Source organism: Orbicella faveolata, unplaced genomic scaffold (assembly GCF_042242905.1).
Source record: "Orbicella faveolata isolate gen_17 unplaced genomic scaffold, um_ofav_v1 contig_25, whole genome shotgun sequence".
Lineage (NCBI taxonomy): Eukaryota > Metazoa > Cnidaria > Anthozoa > Scleractinia > Merulinidae > Orbicella > Orbicella faveolata.
The window spans coordinates 29,630,029-29,653,681 of NW_028301553.1; the positions used below are offsets into that span (position 1 = coordinate 29,630,029).

Below are 23,653 nucleotides of genomic sequence, written 5' to 3' on the forward strand. Positions count from 1 at the left end.
AAAACTAGAACACGGGGTAAACTTAGCATAAGAGCTTTACCTTTCTTCTATCTAACAATAGGAAGTTTTAAATTTGTCAAGCATTTTGAGGGATTCCGTCAACCGTCGAAGAATTGCCTTTTCAAGTCCCTATGAATACGGCAAAAAATGCGTAGTTTTACGGGCTTAAAATACATCTTGGTATGTCCGATATGGAACCAAAGCAAGTACTGTGCAAAAGTGTGTTGTTTCTACTATAATAATAGGGAAAAAAGTTCTGGGCAATTAAGGTTCACTCAGGTAAAATGCAAAAGTTCGCGACAGTCTCTTCTCAAATTTGCATAATGCGGTATGTTCAAAGAACTCTATTGTTGAGCACTCTAGTCTGTTTTCAAAACATTTGTTGTAATAATAATAATAACTGTCGCGGCTAATCGCCGTCGCAAAGTACAGCAACGAGGCAGCTCAACAAGGTCGAACCGAAAGCAAACATTGGCGCCTCTGGCAGCCGCTATACGGTCCATGTGTGACCTTGGAGCACAGCTTACAGCCAGCTGGAATCAGCTGTATGTTGGTTTTTGCTGAGGGGGGAAAACCGGAGAACCCGGAGAAAAACCTTCGAAGCAGAGAAGAGAACCAACACAAACTCAAGCCACTTATGGCGTCGGGTCCGGGAATCGAACCCGGGCCACATTGGTGGGAGGCGAGTGCTCTCACCACTGCGCCATCCCTGCTCCCCTGTGGGCCATGCTTTGTGGGAAATCATACAAAAATAGAGTTGATCCACGTCGTTATTACAACATCGTTTCATTATTTCACGCAAGGTACATAAAACTATAGAAAAAGCCCAAAATATAAGTTCAAAGTTACATAGATTAAACACGCTACATGAATTACGTGACTGGGGTCACGTAATATATATTTTCAGTTAGCTCCAATTGGAATTCCTTGATTACTGAGGTTTAGACACTTGCTTATAACAGAAACACATAGGGGTTAGTCTTTCCCCTCTATACACAATCGATTAGTCTACAACTATTCAAAAGGAGACTGGTCTTTTAAAGTACTTTTTTTAGCATGTGTCTCGATTTTGAAACATCTGAATGATCGAATGGATAAGGATTTAATTAAATGCACTAAATGAAACGAAGAGGTTTTATTAACGTGATCCAGCTAAACCAAAGAAGCAAGTTTTACTGAAAAATAAGCAAGACTGTTTGATGTCTATCCCGCGATCTGACCTCGGTTGGAATTCGGCCTAGTCCAAACGTCGTGCGTCTGCCGTGCCGACCTCAAATAAATTTTGCCCGGCAGTGGCATGACAAGAAGCTACAAAAGATTCAAACGTCGAATTTAATTCAGTCGCGCAGACCTTTTTAAATGCTAGAAAGCGACTGCAGCTGATGCAGCAGGATATGAATTCACAGGGACGGCGGAACCTTTTTTCAAGTGGGGGCGGGGGAGGTAGGGGGCTTGAACAGTGACGAGCGGTGCCGGCGCAAGTTTGTAGAGGGCTCTAGGGTCATCCTCCCCCCCAAAAACATTTAAATCTGGGGTCTCGGAAATGGTATTTTTGACATTCTCCATGGTGTAGTTCTTAAGTAAATCAACCTAGTGGATGAACCATAAAATGACAGGTACTTTTAGTGCATTTGCGGCAATATATTTTGAAGGTATTGTGAGCTTGATACATCTTTCTCAGCCCTCCATGATACATCACGGCCTTAGTACTGACTGACCTGCGCTTTTACACAAGTCCCCGTGTGTGGAAGAAAGCGCTTGCTGCGGAAAGGTTAAACCTAGGTCAACATGAAAAGTTTCCTACAAATTTGGTACGAGGTTGTAGCTTTGTAAATTCTTTGTAAAGCTGTAGTCAACCAGACGTTTTTCGTTTTCTTTTCCTTCTTCTTTATTTCTTCATTTGTACCTCATACTAAAACAAAATAAAACGTCATCGTGGTAAAAAGTGGGGGAGGGGGGCTTGAGCTCCCCAGCCCCCACCCTGGCTCCGCTGTCCCTGATTCAGTTCGGCACGTGCATGGCAAGAGCACGTCGTTCGAAGCCAAGTCGCGCTACTTCCGTGCGGAACGGCATTAGGCCTGCCGTGCTATAAGTAGTCGCACCGACCTTAATTCAGCCTGCTGAACTGAGTGCATGGTTTCAACGTTCTCGGTATTCGCATTGAAATAATTTACAAGACTAGGACACGGGATGAACCAAGCTTTACATTAAATTAAATTTTGAGGAGTTCCGTCGACTGTCGAAGAATTCAAGCCCCTATGGAAACGGCAAAAAATTGCGTAATTTTACGAACTTAAAACGCGTTTTAGTTTGCCCAATATCGAGTCGAAATAAATACTTTGATTAACTTTTGGTCTTCTTCAATCAGTATTTGAAACAAAAAGTCTGGGCGGGAAGAACGCGTTCCAGCAAACACAAACTTTTTTGAAGCTAGATGAACTTATTTGCATAATTTACGAACATTGAAAAGTCTCTTTATAGAATGACTATTTGTTATTTTTCTAACAGGGTTTGGTTTTGTTTTGTTTTGTTTTTCTTTTGTCGTAGTTGGTGTCTTCAATTACTTAGCCTTAATAGTTTCCAAATAATAAAGAAAAAGGGAAAATCGATGGTTAAACTGGCAACCGTTTACATGACGCATTATCCCCTATCCATAGTTTTCGGCTCAATACCCTAAAAGATACCGCAAAAGCTCTCGCGGTGGACCTTTTGAGGATTAACCCCTAAAATGTATGAGGAGCACCCCCGTTATTTTTATATGTGAGTCTCCCCCCCCCCCCCCCCGGGGGGGGAAAATAAAGTTTGCATGCCGTGTAGCGCGACTTGGCTTCGGCGTGCTCTTACCGTGCCGAACTGAATTTATAGCCTGCTGCGTCAGCTGCCGTTGCTAATATTCGTTGCATTTAAAATGGCCTTCAGCAAAGCAAGCGTCTTCCGATCTTCTGCGCGACTGATTAAATTCGACGTTTGGAATCACCGCCGCTCTCTTGTCATGCCACTGACGGGACAAATTTATTTGAGGTCGGCACGGCAGAAGCACGACGTTTGGACTAGGCCGAATTCCAACCGAGGTAAGATCGCGGGATAGACGTCAAACAGTCTTATTTTTCAATAAAACTTGCTTCCTTGGTTTAGCTGGATCACGTTATTAAAACCTCTTCGTTTCACTTAGGCTATGTCTACACTATACCGAGCCGCTTTTCGTGTCGACATGAAAAACACTTCGGCATAGTATGAACAGAAACGGCCCAGAATTGAAACAAGTCGTTCACGCGGGCTAACGGATTGCACCGAAGCGTACGGGAGGAAGAAGGCTTGGGGCCAACTCTTGGGTTTCACCCACGTGACCATAAAAGAGCGATAATGGAGAAGCTTCACTGTAGAAATGGACTATTATTAGCATAAATTTGACACCCGAGGGACAACAACATGGCGGACACTGATTTCATCAAAGCTTGTGACGTCACGTGAAACCAAAGAATTGATTACAATGTACAGCGGTGTATTTCCCCGCACTTTTAACATGGCGGCCAAAGATTTTTCGTGGACGCGGGACGATGAGTTGGATCTTCTTCTGAAATGTGCACTCGAGTACAAGTCTTCTTCGGGTAATAAAGTTGTCCCACCATTCATTACATCTCCTGGGCCTGACCCAAAATAATCTTGTACGAGGACACCTCCTTCTGTTAGTTCTCTTTCTTAAATCCTTGAGCATCAGCGAAAGTTGAAGTCGTTGATACAGAGTTGTAAATTGAGTACAGCGTTGGAGATAGCAGAAATCAACAAAAGTGGCAAGGCCGCCATCTTGTGGAATCCAATCCTCGCCCCGGGTTATTGACTTCCGCTGCGGTCCGGAACCTGTTAACACGATTCCAAAGAGTGGTACGAAAACCTATCCGATGCGTGACGATTCACTTTCAAGATCGAAGCGGCGCAGCGTCGCTCCGTTGTAAACACGGCGCCGAAATCAGCGTTCCCTTTGTGAACAGAAGCCCTATCCGATATGGTTTTTGTGCCGGCGCAAGAGCTATCCGATATAGTGTAGACATAGCCTTAGTGCCTCTAATTAATTCGTTTTCCATCAAGATCAAAATCCAGACACATGCTAAAATTTAATTTTTAAAAGACCAGTCTCCTTTCTAATTATTTGCAGACTAGTCGAGTGTGTAGGTAGACGGGAAAGACATTAAACCCCTATATGTTTCTATTATAAGCAAGTGTCTAAATCTCAATAATCTAGAAATTCCAATTGGAGCTAACTGAAAATATATATTACGTGACGCCAGTCACGTAATATGTGTAGCGTATCTAGTCTATGCGACTTTGAACTTATATTTTGGGCTTTTTCTATAGTGTTATGTACCTTGCGTGAAATAATGAACGATGTTGTAATAACGACATGGATCAACTCTATTTTCGTATGATTTCCCACAAAGCATGGCCCACAAATGTTTTGAAAACAAACTAGAGTGCTCAACAATAGAGTTCTTTGAACATACCGCATTATGCAAATTTGAGAGGAGATTGTCGCGAACTGTTGCATTTTACCTGAGTGAACCTTAATTGCCCAGAAATTTTTTTCCATGTTATTATAATAAAAACGACACACCTTTGCACAGTACTTGCTTCGGTTCCATATTGGACGTACCAAGATGTGTTTTAAACCCGGAAAACTACGCATTTTTTCCCGTTTTCACTGGGTCTTGAAAGGGCAATTCTTCGACGGTCGACGGAATCTTTTAAAATGCTTGAAAAATTTAAAACTTCCTATTGTTAGATAGAAGAAAGGTAAAGCTCTTATGCTAAGTTTACCCCGTGTTCTAGTTTTGTAAACTGTTTCAATGCGAATACCGAGAACTTTGTCAATTTTTCAGATATTTTTTGCATATCTAATGAGGCAAAAAGCTGTATTTTCGTTTTTTGCGAATTTCCCGAAGACTTAAAATTCTAAGGAAATCGGAATAATGTTTTCGAAAGTAGTCCCCTCAAAGCGTTCTTCAGGCAAAGTTTCAGGATTTCCGATTTTTCTAACCTGGCCAGCCAGTCTCGATATTGCAGGTGAGTGACTCTTAAGAGCAGGATCTGAGTACGCGATCCGGCTGCCATAGTAACGTGCTAGAGCTCAAGGCTGTTTTTTTTTTTAACTTTTTCAATTTATTTACTTACTATTTTACTCGTTGCGGTCGTTTCGCTTGTTTCGGTGGTTTCGTTCCGCTCGTTTCGGCGTTTCGTTTCGTTGTTTCGGGTTTAGCCCGTCTACACAAAATTGCAATAGCAATTATAAGACTCGCTCAAAGTTGAGTTTAAGCCAAATTATTTCCTTTTTCACTTTCGTCAGAAATGTGTCTCTTGCTAGCCTGTATCACAGCCTCCCTCTCAGAAAGAGAGAGGGCGGCTGTGACACAGGCTATTCTTTCGCTGGATAAGCTGTTCTTTTACTGCGCAAAACCTGCATCAGTTTTTATTCAGAACTGACCTTCATCGTCGGTCTCTCTTTGTGCTAGTACCAAAGTGTCTAACTTCTCCCTCATGTTCGCTATCTCACTTTTCATCTGTTGAAGTTTGTCTGAAAATTAACATCAGCTTTCGCTATCATTGCCATTAAAGTTATGTCAAAATATAGATAGACAAATATCGACGTTGGAAATGATCAAATTTCTGCCAGTTTGAACATGCAATAATAACCAACATTTGTTGCTAAACTGTCATCCCGTCGCTTTTTCCGTTTGTTTATTAATGTATTAGTTGCTGTTCACTGCTTAAGTTACAGGAGAACCTTTTTTTCTTGCCCAGTGATAGAATTTCTATACCTCCAAATATCTCAATTGACGTCTACTGACCTTCATCTAGGAGTGATTCCAACTTTTTCACTTGATTTCTCATTTGCTCGTGTGTGTCTTTGAGGTTTTCTGCGGTGGAATAAAAATCAGTTTCAGTTTCAAGCTTATACAAGTTGCTCTTTGCACTCACGTTCAGTTTAACCACAACTTTATTTTTCTCGTTTCCTTTATTTCCAGAACTTTTGACCACATTACTTAGTATCTAAAGCGATCATCATACAAGAGACATATAAGCTGCCAGAGGATTATTAACAATTTAAACTTCTTACTTTTGGCTAAACTTTCTTAAAGTCCTTTCCAATAATATTTCCATTGTTAGTTTCTCCGCTCGTCCTCCTGACTTCGTCGCGCGAAGATTACCCTCTCTCTTCGCTCGAGGGAGATCAGTAAGTCAAGGATTAAGAAAAGGTCGACTTGTGGCAAGTCTAACTTTTGGCATAGCCTGTTAAGTAACCTTACGGTCATTCCCCAGTAGTCCATTATGCATTGCTACTGCGCATAATTTCACGCGTGATTAGCGCGCGCGCATTAAAAAATGGCGGCTTTTTCTTTACAGCTGGACCTCGCCATAGAGGTAAATCGTCATTTTCTCGCAAACTAGTATGGTGACCGATCATTTTTACCTGTTGTTTTGAATTGAGTAATAAATTTCTCTGTGTAAAATAAATATGGACCAATTCTCAGTGTAGAACAAAAAGCAATCGTCGGAAACCTGAATTTAGGAAGCAATCATGACTACGATCATGGTGCTATCATAAAGACTTATATGGGTATAAACAAGGTGCTGTTGCTCCTAAACGAACATGGGGACCCCTCATTTTTATGTCAAAATTTAAGTGCCTATAATATAAACAATCAATAGGCAAAGTTTCACAAAAATCTCAGTGCAGGTTCTATTTCGGTGGAATGACCTTAAGAGAAACTTGATTAGTGACATGAAAACAATTGTTTACTGGTGCGTTGCATTACCCTGTCAGTTAACACCTGGATGAAGAGAAAGAAGCCAGCTTTCGTTTTCAAAAAGTCACAATTATTTAAACTCTCTGTACTTGACTAAATTGTCAAATTCCCCATACCCAGGCAGCCCTTTGTGACAAACTGTCCCTCGGAGGGAGTGGCATGTGCGGGCTTGGAATTAACAGAGCCATTATTGTTTTGAGTAACTGATTTACAGTGAGGACACCCAAACCATCAACAATTGACTTTTTTTTTTTTTTGACTATAGAAAAAAGGCTCTCCATGTAATGTATAATGTTAGCATTTTTCTAGTGTAAAAACACTAAACACTCTTTTTAAAAGGAAGAGCCTGCATTGTATGGTCACTAAAAAATGTACAAAAAAATACCAAGTGTTCATGGTTCGAGTGTCCTCACTGTAAGTATGAAGTTATAATGGAGCTCTTCTTTTACACATAAAGCTTGGCTAAATCTATTTACACCATCCCATAGAAATTACAGCCAAACAGGATACAGGAAAGCTGTGGTATATTTGACGGTAACAAATTCAGCCTTCCCATCATGTGTTGCATGTATGTCACATTGAATTGTCGGCCACCGTATTTTCTATGGTGTGGTATAAAATAGTTATGCAACACTCTATCCTAGTATACCATGGAACATCCCAGTAATGTATCTTGTATTTTCTTGGTATACACACTTGCTTAAAGGTTCGTGTGTGTACTGAGAAAATACAAGTGACTCGTGGGATATTCCATGGTATACCATTCAAAAACACTGCATAACTAGTATATATTACATACCTCGTTCAGGATCTGGATCCGAATGTTTCCGTTTCAAAGTACTTCTCACTCCAGTGGAATCTCCACTGTCGTGTGTACTTGTAGTGGCACCAGAAACTTCTCCCATCACTCTTGCTGCTGGTACTGCACCAGCGGGCAAATGAATGGCGAAAGGTTCTATAAAGATACGCAAAATAACTTAAATGAAATGAATCATCAAAAGGACCTTAAATTAATGGTCCAAATGGGTTCCAGTGGATATTATACACTTACTGGTCCCAACGGTAATGGATAGTCTTGTTTTACCAAGAATCTGGTTGTTTCCTGAGACAAAATGGAAACATGGAACCCCATAAATCCAGTCACCAATGGACCACAAAAATCTGGCCATATGAAAGGGGTTTTTTAATAAGAAAATGACTGACTCAGACCTTCTGTTCAGGCCACTTTAAAGTGGACACAATAAAGAGGTGACCATATTAATAGGGTGGCTGTAAGGCAGGGTCCTATTTTAAAATTGCAAAAAATCTATGCTAATTTAATCCAAACACCATCTGGTCACGATTTCCTTGTTCAAACTTAAAGAATTATTAATGACTTCAAGAAGGATTTATCCCAAAACCATTACTTCAACAACTATTCTTATTGTATCTAAGATTCTTTACTAAGATTCTTCTCATTTTTTTTCCAATAAATTTTGGAGCTGTCCTGACAGATCTGAACAAAGTTTTAAATCCAAGATGGTAGAAATTTTCAAATGTGACATTTATGTGTGATGTGACTTCACGAAAAACATTTGATTATCACTAAAGTAGACAAGTATATATGCTTAAAATGTGATTTAGGTTAGGTACCTATTGAGGGACCAGGAAGGAAGGGGGGAGGGGGGGGGGGGAATAAAGAGCCCCTCGACTAAATTACCCATCTTAAATAGGGTAATTATTATTGACTACAAGTGAATGACTGCATTTTAAAACTTACAGTTAGGTTACTATTTATAGCACTGCCCATTTTAAGTAGCCATTTTCTCTTCAAAGGAATTACTTTGTAATGGCAACAGTGTAATCTTTAGTGAAACACAGCAGTGTGACTCAGACAGGGAAACCTTTGAAAGGCTTTGAAATCTTTGGACATCTTGAGAAATACTTTAGTTATCTTCAAAAATTCTGGCACTCACAAGTTAACAATCTCATGCCTGTGAGACTAGGTGTATTGCACTGCAAGTCAGTGACTTCTTGACTTGAACTACTAAATTTTCATGCAACTGATAAATTCCTTTAAATTAAGTTGTCCCTAAAAATAGTTACCTTAAGAGAAACTTGACAAGTAACATAGAAAAAATTGTTAATTAGTGCCTTGCATTACCCTGTCAATTAACACCTAAATGAAGAGAGGTGCTGCAAGAGTAAATTTTGTTGTCTAAGAACACGACAATGACCCCATCCAGCCTGCTTGATCTGGAGTACGTCATCACAGTAACGATTAGACTCTAACTGTAACAGTAGTTAATAGAAAATACTTACCATGAATGTAACAAAACCGCTCTGCCAAGTCTTGGCGCTGTACAAGTTTGTGTTTCAATGCATCGCACAAAGTCTTGTAGGTTGCAGAACAACCTCTTCCTTGTTTCCAGTGCTTTAACATGTGATATGCCTTTTCAGACAGTTGGCCATGAGCTTGAGATATTTCTGCAAGCTTTGGCTCACTGACCTTAAGGCGACGCCCAAGCTTTTCCCATTCAACAATTTCATTGCCCAGTTCTTCTAATTCATCATCGGTGGGTGTGCCATCTCTTACTACAAAGAAGAATAATTCTTCAAATTAATTGCTAAGCTGTTACTGTTACTCACGATACTAATAAGATAAGGGCTTTGACCTATTTTTTCAACACAGCCACCCCAGCGTGTTTACAGTTTTAACTAGGAGTAATAAAACCATTGAACATAAGTATATTTTGCTGAAGAACATGACCTTAAGGTGGCTTACTACAGTTTTTATGGATTATAACAGCCCAACATCTACCTTGTTTCAAAAATGTTCCAAGATGTTTTTCTTTTCTCTATTTACTGTTTGCTAAGTCTTTTACCATTCTATGTGTAACAGGGACAATTAAACATCAACAAATCCCCAAAATGAACGACCAAGTACCTAAGAAGAGACTGAGCACTAGTAGGTTAAATTACGTTTTTCTCAAAATCTACACGTATGATCCCACCTCAAAATTTCAGGAATAAGAAATTGGCTCTGATTTAACATTCATGCAATGTAAAATAAAAATCTGTAAGAAAGATTTTTTGTAAACCAAGAAAATGTGAGATCAAAAATAGCTCAAAATCTGTCAGACATTTTTTTTTTAACCGCACGGCCATGGGCCGAGCGCGGTTCATGGTTTACCCGTGGTTTTTTTTTTCGATTTGTAGGCGACCAGACTCAAGCTTTCACTCGGCCAAATTTTGAGTCACACAACCTGTGATGTTTACGCGCCAAAAGCTGTTGAAACATTAATAAATCTCATCTCCGATACTGACTTTCGCAGGAAAAAAATTAAAAACCCAGCGTTCGTCAAAAATTATATTTTTTCGGCAGAAATTTCGCTCGAAACATATACATATTTATATTCATTTGAATCATCGATGAAATGACCTTTTCCGGATATTTTTTCCTTCGGGGTCAACAAAAACCTCCGATTATAAAATCACGCCGAACCCACACGTTGCAAAAAAATCTCTTCAAAACCCTGATTTCGAAGCGATATATCACTTAAGCGTTAATAGCTACCACACATTGGCAGGCAGTAAATCTATTCCTCAACAATCCAGTTTTATCGTGTTAAAATTTCAGCGAAATCGAACAAAACCAGAATTAATTAGAATTTTTTTGTGACCTCACTCCCCAGACTTGACCTAACAAAGGAAGCCACGGTCGCCCATAGCAACCGAAAAACACGAACATAACAAAGCCGATGTTTCGGCCAAAAAACTCCAGAATTATCGCCTGAGAGCTTAAACTTGGGAACATCTTTTTCGAACTTTTTTCAACTGATTTAGACGAAAGACTGGCCTCGGCGGGCTACAAACAAGACCAAGAGAAAAAACAGAACAAGACAGCAGAACAAACCGATAATATTTCATCGCGTGGCTTTCGGCACGAAAACGAAAATACAGCTTACTTCTGGATAAATTCAGCCTTAGAAGCCAGCAACTGGTTCCAAATTACTTTCTGCATCCTTACAAATGTCCTGATTTCCATCTCTGAAAGATTTTGCCCCAATTTTGAGCAAAGAAACATTTCGCCGCAGCAACCGCCATTACGGTGGCTTGCATACTAAATTAGCTAACTTAACAAAATTCTCCCAAGAGGGGGATATGACAAATTTGGTGAGAATCAAAAGTAACGCCAATTTTCTGTCACGTTTTCAATATGTGGTCACTGGAGTGACCAAAATCGATACATCGGTCGGGATAGGGTTTTTTTCATATGACTTGTGTGACTACTTTGCTAGCCCTTTACTCGTGGAAAACACCAATTAAATTTAATCATGACTTTTAAGAAAGAAAGCTGTTGTTAATAGTGTTATTATTGTGTCGTTCATATCATTCATGTCCATACATATCCTGAAGAAAGTTCTAGATTAAGACCATTACGTCATCGGAGATTTGTCAACGGCTACCACTGATGGTGCAATAATACAGTTTGTGTTGATCAAGTGATGTGATGTCTAGAGTAAGAAAAGAATCATCAATGACTGCTTTGGAATGTGCACTGCGTTCCGACGGTAGTGCTAAGCAAACCGTTTCATTTTTAAAGTGCGGTTATAAGATCTAACAGATCTTCTTGTTTTTTTAATTTTGGCTCTAAATGTGATTCACTCCAACAAATCAACTGTGAAAATTTCATTATGGGTTGTACAGTAGGTTTTCGAGCAATCCTCTATCAAAGACTAGCTTTTACAATCTTGGACGAGAACTGAATTGTGCATGCCCTTTAGTTAAGTGCAAGCTCATGTGACGCCATGTATCACGTGCGAGAAAGCAAGAGTAAATTAGCGCTCTTTTGCCAGTTATTAAAAGAGCTTTTCTGTCATATTCTTTTGGCCCTAGGCTCAAACACATGTTTCAACGGAGTGTGAAACTATTGCTATGTATACCGAAGTGATTTAATGCCTTTCAAGTGCTGAAGTGGTTTTTGTTTCTTCTTAGGGTTACTTACATCATTTTTGCAAGCGTGATTAATACTGACGTCTGGCAGGAAATCATAGCATGCGCTACTGAGTCGCACAAAAACTGTAGTAAGCCACCTTAAAGTTGTGAAAATTTAAGGTGGCTCTGAGCCCCATCTACAGAATTTTTTTAAACTTCGTCAAAAGTTGCATCTCACGTAGGCTGGCAATCGAGCCTACATCTTATCATGCTTATTAAAATTTGATAATATCAAAAAATTTCACCATGCCGTTTTTGAATTATAAGCCCATAAAGCTGTAATTAAGGGTGTTTTTAGCAGGTCATACTGTTGCTATGGTAACCTATCATGTCAAGAAAATGATAACTTGCTCACTAATGATTGGGCAGTTTTTTGATACCACGATTGTACCATCAAGTGATAAAGAGTGATTATACAGACCCATCAAGACCCATCCAAGTGATGGAAACTGCTTTGAGACACCCTTAAATAAAAGAGTAGGCCAATTCAATTTTTTCGTGTTGTGAACATATGGAAATCTTACTTGAAATACCTCTTCCCTCGCGACTCCCTGCACATATTACTACTTGTTACTCTCCTTGATGGCCACTTGCAATAAAATCGAAAACAAATGAAAAAACAAATTAAAAATACTACAAATTCATACTTACATGTTCCAGGTACAGCTTCGGGTGAGGATTGGAGAGGAGAAATTTCATCCATGCCTACAGCTCCATGGGCCATGTGATTGGTGAGAATTCGAAGTGCCAAATGAATGAAGTCATTGAACGAATTATCGAAAGTTATTTCTGCATCATCTTTAAGGAAATACTGTCCTTCTTCTTGTGTCAACTTCAAAGATTTCACATCAACTTAGTCTGTCCCACTGTCACCAATTAAAAAAAATATATATAACTGACCATTAAGAATAAGAAAAACAAGTTTTGATTGAAACTCATTTGCCAGTAACATTTAAGCTTAAGCATGAAACTTTATAACAAACATGATACAGGTTTTTAAGACAACCCGAAAATTCAAAGTACAGTTGTCTTGCAATTACAGGCATGCTAATTAAGGATGTAATGCACAAGTGAATACCGCATCCTGTAAGCCTGCAGTGACCATCACTGATTACCTGTAATTAATACACCACAAATGTACATAAAAAAGCTAGCAGCAAACTTTCTTCTCGCCTCTGTCCAGACACATTTATTGTGTAATGAAGTCCATGGAAATTGGCGGCACAAACTCTCTCTATCGCATTTTGCAAGTTACATGTACTCTTTTAAATACACTTGACAATTGCTTGTCTGTTTATATTGTCAGCATTGAAGCTTTCTGTGCTACAGTGAAGCTTAAATTGTTTATGCTTATTCTTGTATGTCTCACTAAAAATGCTAGAACTGCACTGCATATAACCACAGGTAGCCCAAGCTTGATATATGAGAAGCTCAATTTTTTGTTGACCTCTGTACTGACACGTAATTTGCATGATTTGCAGTATAAGGAGAGAAATAGAGCCAAAAATTGCGAAAAATTACTACTGAATTTTATAAATATTGCTTACCTGAACTCAGTGGTGCTTCTTTTGTGTTCTGTGTGGTTTTCTAGCAATTTGTTGCATTTCCATCACGTTAAGCTCCATCGTTCGCTCACTCTACATATATTTTAGAGAGAGCAAATGGTGGAACTATATCTTGATAGAAATGCAACAAATCTGCTAGGAAGCCATACAGTGCGTAAAGCCTGTAGCTACTACCTTTAGTCCAGACTAGCAACAGATTGAAAACTTCCCTTGAATTGTTTTTAGTTGTAGAAATGTTGGCAGAGTTCTAACCTTGCAGAGAAGTTCTGTAGTCGTGCAGCTGTTTTTATTCTGTTGAAAATGACACAGTGTCAGTCAGTCACCAATTGGAGTTTACAATTGTAGGAAATAAACAAGCTGGCTTCAAAAATCAAGTAACATATAAAATATTTGCTCTTGGTCAAAATTGAAAATGTTGCTGCGAACAAAGCAGCAATAAGAGATCAAAATAAGAAAGATCTGCTTTTTCGCATTGACTTCATCACTCTAATGCGTCAGGAGAATATTTAATTCCTTACATGCAAATTGCATCTGCTAACATTTTTATCTAGCTTCTTAACTTTCACCAAGGAGAAAACAGTCGTAAAGTGCTTACAAGTCGACACTGTAGTGCTAGAAACCATTATGAATTTCATCTTACTAGTAAATAAAACAATGAGATTAAAAGACTTAAAACTGAAACGCAAATCGTCCAAATGCAAATCGAACTCTAAAAATTCGGAAGGTTCATTACAGACTACTGTTGTATTGCAAACAGGAATGGTAACTCTTTTGAATATATATAAAGTCACACTGTACAGAATAAAAAAATAATCAGGATTATTTTATCGGCGAGTTAACAAACATATACTGTAATAAATTAAGTGTTCGACAGATTGCGTCCACAAAAAATTGAGAAAAGCAAGCAAGCAAAAGCTTTCCACTTTTGTTGTTTTATTGATCCATACACATACAAACAAACACAGCTAAAAACACAGACCGAAATGTACATACCAGACTTTTTTCATAATTTTCTTACCTTGCAGAGAGGTTCTATGGTCATGTAGTTGTTTTTTAACTCACTTGAAAACGAGCCAGTGTCAGTCAGTCAGTCACCAAGGAGTTTATACAACTGTAGAAACAAACAGGTTAGCTCAAACATTTACTGATTATATTTGTTCTTAGTCAAACTTGAAAGTATTGATACTAAAAAGCAGCAATGAGATTGAAAATTTAAACGCGTAAGTTAACCCATAAAAAAGATTTGCTTTTTCGCGCTGTGTTTATCGCAGTTGCGTCAAGAGAAACCTTTACTACTTGAGCCTGGTAAAAAGACAGCAATAATGATTACTACCAGGTTATTGCTAAACTTACTGCTCCCTAGGAAATACTGATTACTGATTTAATAATCGTAAATACTCCCCGGTTTAAGGAAGTAACATAAACTACGATAAAGATCCCGATTACAGATCACAACAGCAGATCATATATATGTCTTCAATCTGTAATTAATCTAAGAATCAAATATCTGCAAGTTTATGTTATGGTCTCAATCTGTAATTAATTTAGGAATTGAGTATCTGAAAGATTATGTGTCCTTCATCTTTTGTTGTAAAGTAAAGTTTTGCGTTTACCGGTGAAAATGCAAATAAAATCACGAGTTTAGGTTGATTTGATTTCGCTAAAGTTCGCTGTTAATTGAACTACTGGTTCTACCCCTAGCGATGAAATTGTACCCTGACAAATGCTGATGAGTTTGTTTAGGATAACTGAGTCATTAATGATCAATCTTTGTTTGGCTAGATATCACATTCCACAACTTCCGCTTTCAGTTCTTCGAATGCGTACGTGTTTTATTGTATATAATCTTGAGACTAAACTGCTCGTTATAAATGATACTTAACTCACAAATTATTGGATATTGAATTAACATCTTCTAAACAATTAAACAACTGTGGAAATGAGTAAGGTTTTTCCGCCTTTGTTGCTTATCAGCGCTATCGAATTTTGCTTGTCCCTCAAATGTGCTTACGTTTCACTCATCGTGCTTACCGGAAACGTTAAAGCTTCTCTTGTGGCCAGAATCAGGCCCGTTCCAAACGCCGCTCCATTCATGCGCCGAACGTAACTGATGAGTTAAGTACGGCAGAAGAGCGGCGTTTGAATCAGTTTGGCTCAGCAGGTTAAGTTTGGTGCGGCAAACAACATTAAATTCGGCAGGGTCTGTCGCACTTTCCGACGTTGGAGCGGCAGCTGATTCATACTCCTGTGTCGAACCCAATGCATAAATTATTGTAATTTATTTTTCATATAACGGGACTCGTGATTGGTTCAAAATTGAGTGGCGTGACCAGTCATGCATGAAGCTCAAAGTCGTCGCAAAAAATATTAGGGAGCTTACGAATCGACGACTTTCGGACGACGGCGCCGTTGGGTCACCTTATAGTCTCGCGTCGTCGTCCTGTAGAAATTTGAATTTACGATTCGCAGTAAAGACGACGACGTTTATGCGCGACCGGCAAATTTTTATTGTCTCAGGAGCTCGAGAAAAAAAATACTCAAGACAGACCAACAAAATGTGCTAGCATGGCAGAAAAGAAAGCGCAGCTGTACGTCGAGAAAAATTTGGGTTCTAAAAGATTAGGCTGGCTATAAGACCACTCAAAACAACAGAGGAAAAAATCGCCTAGCTCTCTAGTTGAGCTATCTAGTCCTTGTTTCTAACTGTCGACACGAATGCTAAAACCTTTTAGTCCTTTCAAATTCATTGTACACCAAAAAATGTCTTATATTTCAGTGAAGCGTGATTAAAATGAAAGATTTTTCATACAGCAATTTGCTTTTCATTCACACCGTGTCGTGCTTTGACCGCTTTCAGTGTTGGTTGAACTCATAGCGTTCGCCATGGCACTGTAGAAGGTCGTTTCTTGAACGAAAACAGGCAAATAAAATTAAAATCAAACATCAAGGACATGCCCCTAATGTGATACTTAAATTATCTGGCAAAAATACCCGAAGTATCGAGGGAAAACTTTGAAAACTAACCTCACGGCCTCCTGTTTCCAAGACGCCGGCAAATCGCTCTCACCAACGTCGTCGACTTTGGCGCGAAGCTGGGAAGTGCTCAGAAACGCATGCGCAGTGAGCATGTCACGCAGTCTAACGACGGCGTCGTGCAAAAGTCGTCGATTCGTAAGCTCCCTATTATAACATAACTAAAGCAAAGCGCGCGCTCTGATTGGTTAATTTAGCATCTACTATTTGCCCATGGGTGTATGCTGCTGACGTGTGTGCTAATGTTTACAAAGCAAATCTTTTGACAGACATTGTTTCCAAAGTAATGGCCGACGTCCTTCTCCCAGAAATGCGAAACTGTCTTCACAGTTGTGTGAAGATGAAACTTTATTGAGTTACTGGTGTGCAGTCGGTTGTCATGAATGAATTTTCGCGCGCTTGTTTTTCTTGTCATGTAAGACTACACGAACATTTTTTTGTGATGTAGCTCAATAAAAAGACTTCTGTTGTTCCAATCTCTCAATGTTATGTTATAAAACAAATGGTAAACGCCATAGCGTGTACTATTGAGTTTTGGATGCACTTGGGAGGTTTGCTAAGCACTCAAGAAGCTAGAGTCGCACTCGGCTATCACCTCGTGCGACTCTTACGCTTCTTTCGTGCTTAGCAACCTCCCGCGTGCATCCATAACTCAATAGTACACGCTATGGCGTTTACCATTTGTTAAAAGACAACAAAATACCAGTAATCCAGTGTGGCTTCGATTTATGAGAAACGGGACTGTATAAGCGAGTTTCTTTAGCCCAAATTCAGTTTTTGCTTTTTCTGCGTGATAATAGCCTAGCTTATTAGATTTCCCTTTAACAAGTCGATTTAACCGGGAGAAAACCTGTCTAAAGACAAAACACTGAACCTTGAGTTTGAATTTGCTTTCCTAAATATTGCTATAACAGCAGATAACAGCGAAATGTTAGTCACAGCTTTTCTATTTGGACAGAGTTCGTGAATTCAGAACGCAAATTTTCTCGTCGAAAATTGTTACCACCGGCTTCCCGAATTAAGCTCGACGCAAGTACGCCGTCTGAACCAGCCGTCGCCCCAAAGTCGCTCTAAAGTCGAACTCAATCCAGTTCGGTTACTCTGCTGTGACTAGGGACTTTAGGGAACTTAAGCACGCGCGTTTTTGAGACGCGGACGGTAGCCGGAAGTGAGCTACTTTCACTTTTAACTTGTCCTCACACAACCATATTTACATTGCTAAGTATCTTTTCTTTATTAGAGATGAGTAGTATAAAAAAACTGGGAGACAATACCGTCCTAACATGCGAAATCTTCTCTTCCGGTTGCCGTCCGCGTCTCAAAAACGGGCGTGCTTAAGCTCCCTTTTAAGCGAAGACAACGCGGACGGCGACGGGAAAGCCACAAGATCAGGGAAAAGCCAAAAGGTCCACTGCGCATGACTGGCGGGAAACAAGTTGACGTTCTGCGTTCGGGCCCGACGTGAGTGAAGCTCATTTCGCGTTGTCTGAAAACGTGGGTTTTTGCTTTCGTTTCCTCTGCTGTGTCAACGCTAAATAACCCGTGTTACTAATTTCGAGGAACTTTAATGCTTGTTTTCTCTTGTCATGTGAGATAGTTCATTTTAAAGAAAAGTCGAGAAATTTGAAGCGAACTCAAGCCAGTCGGCGAACATGTGAGTACCGTGAAATATCTTTTTGAACGCTAATGTAAATAAAGACAACTTACACGAATTTCAATCGAAATTTTTCCTTTCGAGAAGTACTCAAATGTCAAATGGCTCGTCATGGTGAAATTCTAACACAATTAAAAGGGTAGACACCATTAAAACTTGCGTAGCTGTTTCGATTTTCAGTCGTAAGATCAGTGGTTTACTTAGATCTTTATCAGTCGGCACACTGATTTGTCGCGCCAGTCTGATTAAACATCTGCTGATAATAAGTTCGTTTACTTCATTGTACAACTCAGCGAGAAGGGGCAAGTTGCGTTTGTGGAAGCGAAATTCGGACCGGCACTCGTCGTCTTCAAACCATCGAAGTTAAAATCAGGAAAGGAATCATAAGGTTGGTCGAGATCATTCGACCGGTTTAAATCGTACAAGAGTAGAAGTTCGTGATCGTTTAACACACCTTCATCGTGGATTATCAAGAGCTGATTGCGAACTTCTTTCAATGAAGTGATCCTAGTTCATCTTGATAAACAGAGGACGAATATCGATAATGTCAATAAGCTTGACAGTGCGGAAACCGCGGTTTCCGACGGTGCTGCTTAATGTTTGTGAATTCTCGACATAACCACGTTCTCTCCCCAGCCCTTTCACAGGTTTTGGCGTTCCCGTCGCCGTCCGCGTCCCCGCTACTTAAAGTCCCTACTAAAAGTGGGACGGGGACTTGGGGACTGGGACGTGGGACGTGGGACGTGGGACGTGGGACGTGGGACGTGGGACGTGGGACGTGGGACGTGGGACGTGGGACGTGGGACGTGGGATGTGGGAATCGGGAACGCGGGGACGCGGGGAAGTGGGGACGCGGGGACTTGGGGATGCGGGGACTGGGGGACTCGGGGACATAGGGACGTGGGACGCGAGCACGCGCGGGGACTCGAGGACGTGGGACGTAGAGACTTAAGGACGGAGCCTACTTTTGTTGGTACGCACACGTTCTGCGCATCACGCAAGCCATGGTTTAGCTCCACACGCGCGCTGGGGCTGACATTGACGCAATCAACTACGCTGTCACGTACACGACAAAATGAAAGCAAACTTTTTCTACTGTGGCCAAATCAAGTTTAATGAACCTGTACTTAAACCAGGAACACCAGAATAGCAGCATATCGCTAACCATTAACCGTTTACGTCTTCCAGCTGAAAACCTAACTGTCATCTGTCGAAAATTATACTGAAATCCGACTGTAGACATGTACCTACAGATGGCGTAGTGCGCGCGCCAGACAAGTGCGAGATACGCCAATGTCTTACTTACTGGGGAGGTGACAGGAAAAAATGTAACGGGCAAGGTAAAAGTTTTCATAAAAGATCAATAACTTTAAAAACGCGTAGTTACCCCTACATTTTATGTTATGAAATGAAAGTGGCAAGTCTATTCAACACGTGATTAGTTTCTGGTTGTGAACAAAAGGTATTTAGACTGTATTTTAGCTGAACCAGAGGAAGGCTGTCAGATACGCTAAAAGCGCTTTTGCAACGATTTTGTCATTAAAAACATATCAAAAATGTTTTTTATTACCATTTGCCATGTAGTTTAAAGATCTTTTTAAATGTGTTTGCTTTTCTGTATGTAAAGGCGAATTCTATGGAAATCTGTGAAGAAATCAGTATCCTTTCCTTCTTTTTTCAGGAAAATGCTGATGTCAGCATTTTTGTTGAGATTCAAGGCTAATTATTTCGAAAAAATGCGTGGCTACCCCCTTTTTTCTTTGTGGATTCCAATAGCCCTTGCAAAGATCTACTTTTTCCGCGTGGTCCAAACCTGGTGCAAAAACCTTTGTATTTAGCAGGTACCGTCCTTAACCAGCTGACCTTTTCATTAAATACTGTGCACTCCTGTAAGGATGTAAGCTGAGGTGTAGTGGCTAAACTAGTTCAAAATCGATTTGACTTACCATTCATTTTATTTTATACTACATGTACATCACATTTATTCTTCTTTACTATATGGCTAGCTCCGTGAGCGGGCAAGATGAATCAAATCCTGCACTGTGATTGGCTACCCGAGCGGGCAAGATGGAGCTATCTTGCCCGCTCGGGACTACCCGCCGTGTCCCGCAAGAAAAATTTCCCAGAAAGCCATATAATAAATCCTTTATTGACCAAGCTTGTTCGGTCAAGATGGCTGGATATTGGCCTCGTTCTTTTTTTGCGAGTTTATGGACCGAGACGGAGTCTCGGTCCATAAACACGCAAAAAAGAACTTGGCCGATATCCAGCCATCTTGACCTCACACTTGGTCAATAACGCATAAATGGTAATGAACTCCAGTAGATACACAGAACATTCAGGGGCCTGCAACTATTTAGCCCATCCCCAGCCAAATATTAAAATGTAAAAATTCTTACAGGTTGGGGACCATTATCAAAATTATTTCAACAGTCTCCAAGATTAACAGTTCTTACTAATAATTTAGGGGAGCAGGGATGGCGCAGACCCGGACCCGGCGTCATATGTGGGTTGAGTTTGCTGTTGGTTCTCTTCTCTGCTCCGAGAGGTTTTTCTCCGGGTACTCCGGTTTTCCCCTCTCCTCAAAAACCAACATTTCTCAAATTCCAATTCGATCCTTGAATGCACGGACATTTCTGAACGAGTTCTGTGAACTCCTTGGTGCTCCGTGGGTAAACAAATTACATTTACATTTACATTTACATTTACATTTTAATTACTGATGTAAGTTCACCTTGTTTTTTAACACATTAATTTATTAATTCGACAACAAAGTGATTGTGGCTCTTCAAATTGAATGAAAATTTGAGATAATGTAAATAACTTCTACTTGGATAGAGGAGGATAAAGATTACACAGGGAAGCACACACAATTACTTCCTGGTCAATTAACTTTAAAGATGTTAATGGGATATTTCCTTGGAATACTTTTAATTCTTTCAACCTCTCAATAGCTCTTTCAACATGTATCCTCATTTTCGCAACTGAACTGGTTTCTTTGCGAGCTTTCCTTGATAGCTGTCTACGTAGGTAAAAAATTAAAACTTTAAATTAATCAGTTAACGTTGACAGAAGTGGTTCGAGGGGGAATACTAAAAAAATTCTTTTTCTATACATGGGCAGGCTCAGCCTCAAGATCTAAACCCTTACCCTACCATGTACCATTTTTGACAGACAAAGCACCCCTTTCACATATCTTGGAAGAAAATGAAAACCCTTTTAGACTCCTGTAGAAGGATTATTACATCTTTAATCTTAAATATTTTACTTCGTAGCCCCTAAAATACTGGAATCTATCATTATTATTCATTAGGTCTTTTAAGATACAGGTAGTTTGAAAGGCCCTTTTAAATTCCTAAATGCCACTTTTCCTACCCTTTTGTTTTGTATACTCATTTATAGGCAATTTTGGGTGTTACCCACCCCCCTCCCTCAAAGGGGAGGGGAGTGGCTACCTACCTTTTAGTGAATGGGGTTTAGAGAGAAGATATATATGAGAGAAAAGAAACAAACTCCCATTAGAATATTGCAAAACCAGCATTGGTTACCTTTAGTAAAAGGGGGCATGTTGAGCTTCACTCCTTTTTTTGTGAGAAGATCTCTGATTGTGAAACCCCTGTCCGCCATGACTTGGCCTCCTTCTTCTAAAAGGTCTATAGGGCCACTTTCTTGAGTAACTCACCGATCGCTTGTGCTTCCAGACCATAATTTGGATGTAAAAGAAAAAGCTCCAGATGGGGTGATTCCTACCAGTAACTTAACAGAGTTATGATGATTGTAATCACTCCAAGTGGCCTTTTTGCACTTGGGGAGGAAGGCCTCTCAATAAAAAAAACTCAGTGCCATCGATGATGAAGCGAGTATCTGGATATTTTGAAAATGAAATAGGTATATGAGATTTAATTTCCTCTTGATGGCCAGCGATGTATTGAACCTTTAAAAGTCAGAGCTAAAAAGCGAACCCATGTTATATAAATCCGACTAACTGTGCTGACAGAAACTGCGAACATATCAGCAAGATGCCTTTCCATAAGACCTAGTTTCAGCCGCAACAGAATAAGAGTAAACTCCTCCTTCAGTTCAAGTTTGCGTTTTCGACCTGGTTTTTCCTTCTCGTGATCATCGTGGTAGTAGGATTTCTGATCCTTGGTCTTGTCCCAATACTTCATTTTTTTCTGCATACGGAAAAAGGATGTTGACGAGAAGCATGAAACAAGATAGTGAGGGAATGCCTGTGTAAAATTTTACAGATTCGTTACTTTTCAACACGTCTTGGACCACTTGCTCTCTTCTTCTTTGGGCATTAGCACCTACTTGAATTACTTGACTGAAGGCTGGGCTGAAGTCGAAGAATGATTCATCGCCCGTTCCATTTTGGCAAGGTCTTCCATTGTAAGTTCGGTCTGGCATAGCACGTTTGTGTGTTGCTCATCCACGTTTTCCAATCGGTCCGTGTAATCATGATCGCTTGTCACATCAGTGTTCGTTCCTGTCCATTCTGCTGATGAATGCATTGCATCGATTTTACCTTCCTGCGTGTCTGCCCTTTGCCTTTTCGCCGGTAACTTAATTAAATTATCTGTCGAGTGTTCAACTTCAGCTCGACGATCGCGCTTGTTTTTTCTCTCTTTACGTAGATCGTTCTTTGCTTCAAGCTGTGTTGGATCAAATATTGTCGGTACACTGCATGAAATGACTTCAATCTTTCCGGAGAGTGTCTTTTTAAGGTCTTGTTCACTGAAATGTTGCAAGCATATCCTAGGATCTTTTAGACTCTTAAACTTTTCGCGCAGTTTCTGATGGGAATGAAAGCAAAAAAATGAGAGATCAGGCTTGTTGTGGGTCCCATTTTTACACAAAACTACTGCACAGTATTTGACCATGGTTTAACTGCAATGGTGCTCGAGACAAAAACAATATTTCCTATCTTTCCTCTCTGTATCTTTTTACTTCTCGCGCGCTATTCCCCCAAGCCTCGTTTTTGCGCGTCTACTTGGTACCAGTCTTACGCGCCTGAATATATCGTGCAATCTCGCCAAAATACATTTTAATTGCGTTCGACGAAGTGGAACGCAAACCTAATTTTGACCTGTGGCTTTCCAGCGTTGGTTTCCCCGTGCACGGTCATAGGGCTGAAAAAACCACATTCCTGTAAGGACACCAAAATGGCCACCCCGCTTGATTTTTGCAGGGGCATGTCACGGCCAGTAAACTGGTACCCTTTAATGCTAAGACATGTGACAAGACATGTGGCGAACATGTGAGTATGTGAGCAGGCCATGTGAGCTTGTCTTTCCGAGGGATATTTTTTTGACTTCTTTCTATTCAGTCGCCGTACGTTTCGCTATTATGTGCTCTCAGCGTTAGACTGTTTTGGCGAATTCAAACGCTTCGACGGTAGCATTTATCGAAATCTGAGAGAATTGTCCTTGTTTATTAACACGACTTGGCTCTGGGATGATAACCGTGGGAACAGCTACATTTTGATTGCATTTGTTGATTAGTTCCAGTCGCGACAGATAGCTCAGTCTTTATCCGGTCGAAATTTGATTGTTTGGAATCGGTGGAAAAGTACTCTGAACGGCAAGATCCATAAGACTACTTTATTCATTAGGGGAAATACT

The 23,653-nt window shown here is 40.1% G+C and overlaps 1 protein-coding gene, 1 long non-coding RNA gene and 1 pseudogene across 6 annotated transcripts in view; all 3 read right to left on the minus strand.

Moving 5' to 3' along the window:
• Positions 1–15,588, minus strand: part of LOC110066578 (NACHT, LRR and PYD domains-containing protein 12-like) — an 80,880-nt gene extending 65,292 nt beyond the window's left edge. For 2 of the 5 annotated variants that reach the window (XM_089293164.1, XM_089293161.1), the window contains exons 1-7: positions 15,374–15,588; positions 14,361–14,453; positions 12,429–13,633; positions 9,102–9,374; positions 7,600–7,755; positions 5,841–5,909; positions 5,477–5,566 (exon numbers count right to left, since the gene is read on the minus strand). In XM_089293164.1, the coding sequence (XP_089149290.1) occupies positions 5,477–5,566; positions 5,841–5,909; positions 7,600–7,755; positions 9,102–9,374; positions 12,429–12,501 (661 nt within the window). In that variant the 5' untranslated portion in view covers positions 12,502–13,633; positions 14,361–14,453; positions 15,374–15,588. Of the gene's footprint in view, positions 1–5,476; positions 5,567–5,840; positions 5,910–6,109; positions 7,568–7,599; positions 7,756–9,101; positions 9,375–12,428; positions 13,634–14,360; positions 14,454–15,373 lie in introns of those variants that run through there. The other 3 variants (XM_089293160.1, XM_089293163.1, XM_089293165.1) reach the window with 3 other exon arrangements.
• A 237-nt stretch (positions 15,589–15,825) lies between these two features.
• On the minus strand, positions 15,826–16,474 carry LOC149109821 (uncharacterized). Its single transcript, XR_016208263.1, has 2 exons — positions 16,367–16,474; positions 15,826–16,247 (listed from the first exon to the last, which is right to left on the minus strand). It is a non-coding gene; the product is annotated as an uncharacterized LOC149109821 (long non-coding RNA).
• Positions 16,475–21,001: 4,527 nt separating this feature from the next.
• Positions 21,002–22,912, minus strand: LOC149109822 (uncharacterized; annotated as a pseudogene).
• Positions 22,913–23,653: the final 741 nt, after the last annotated feature.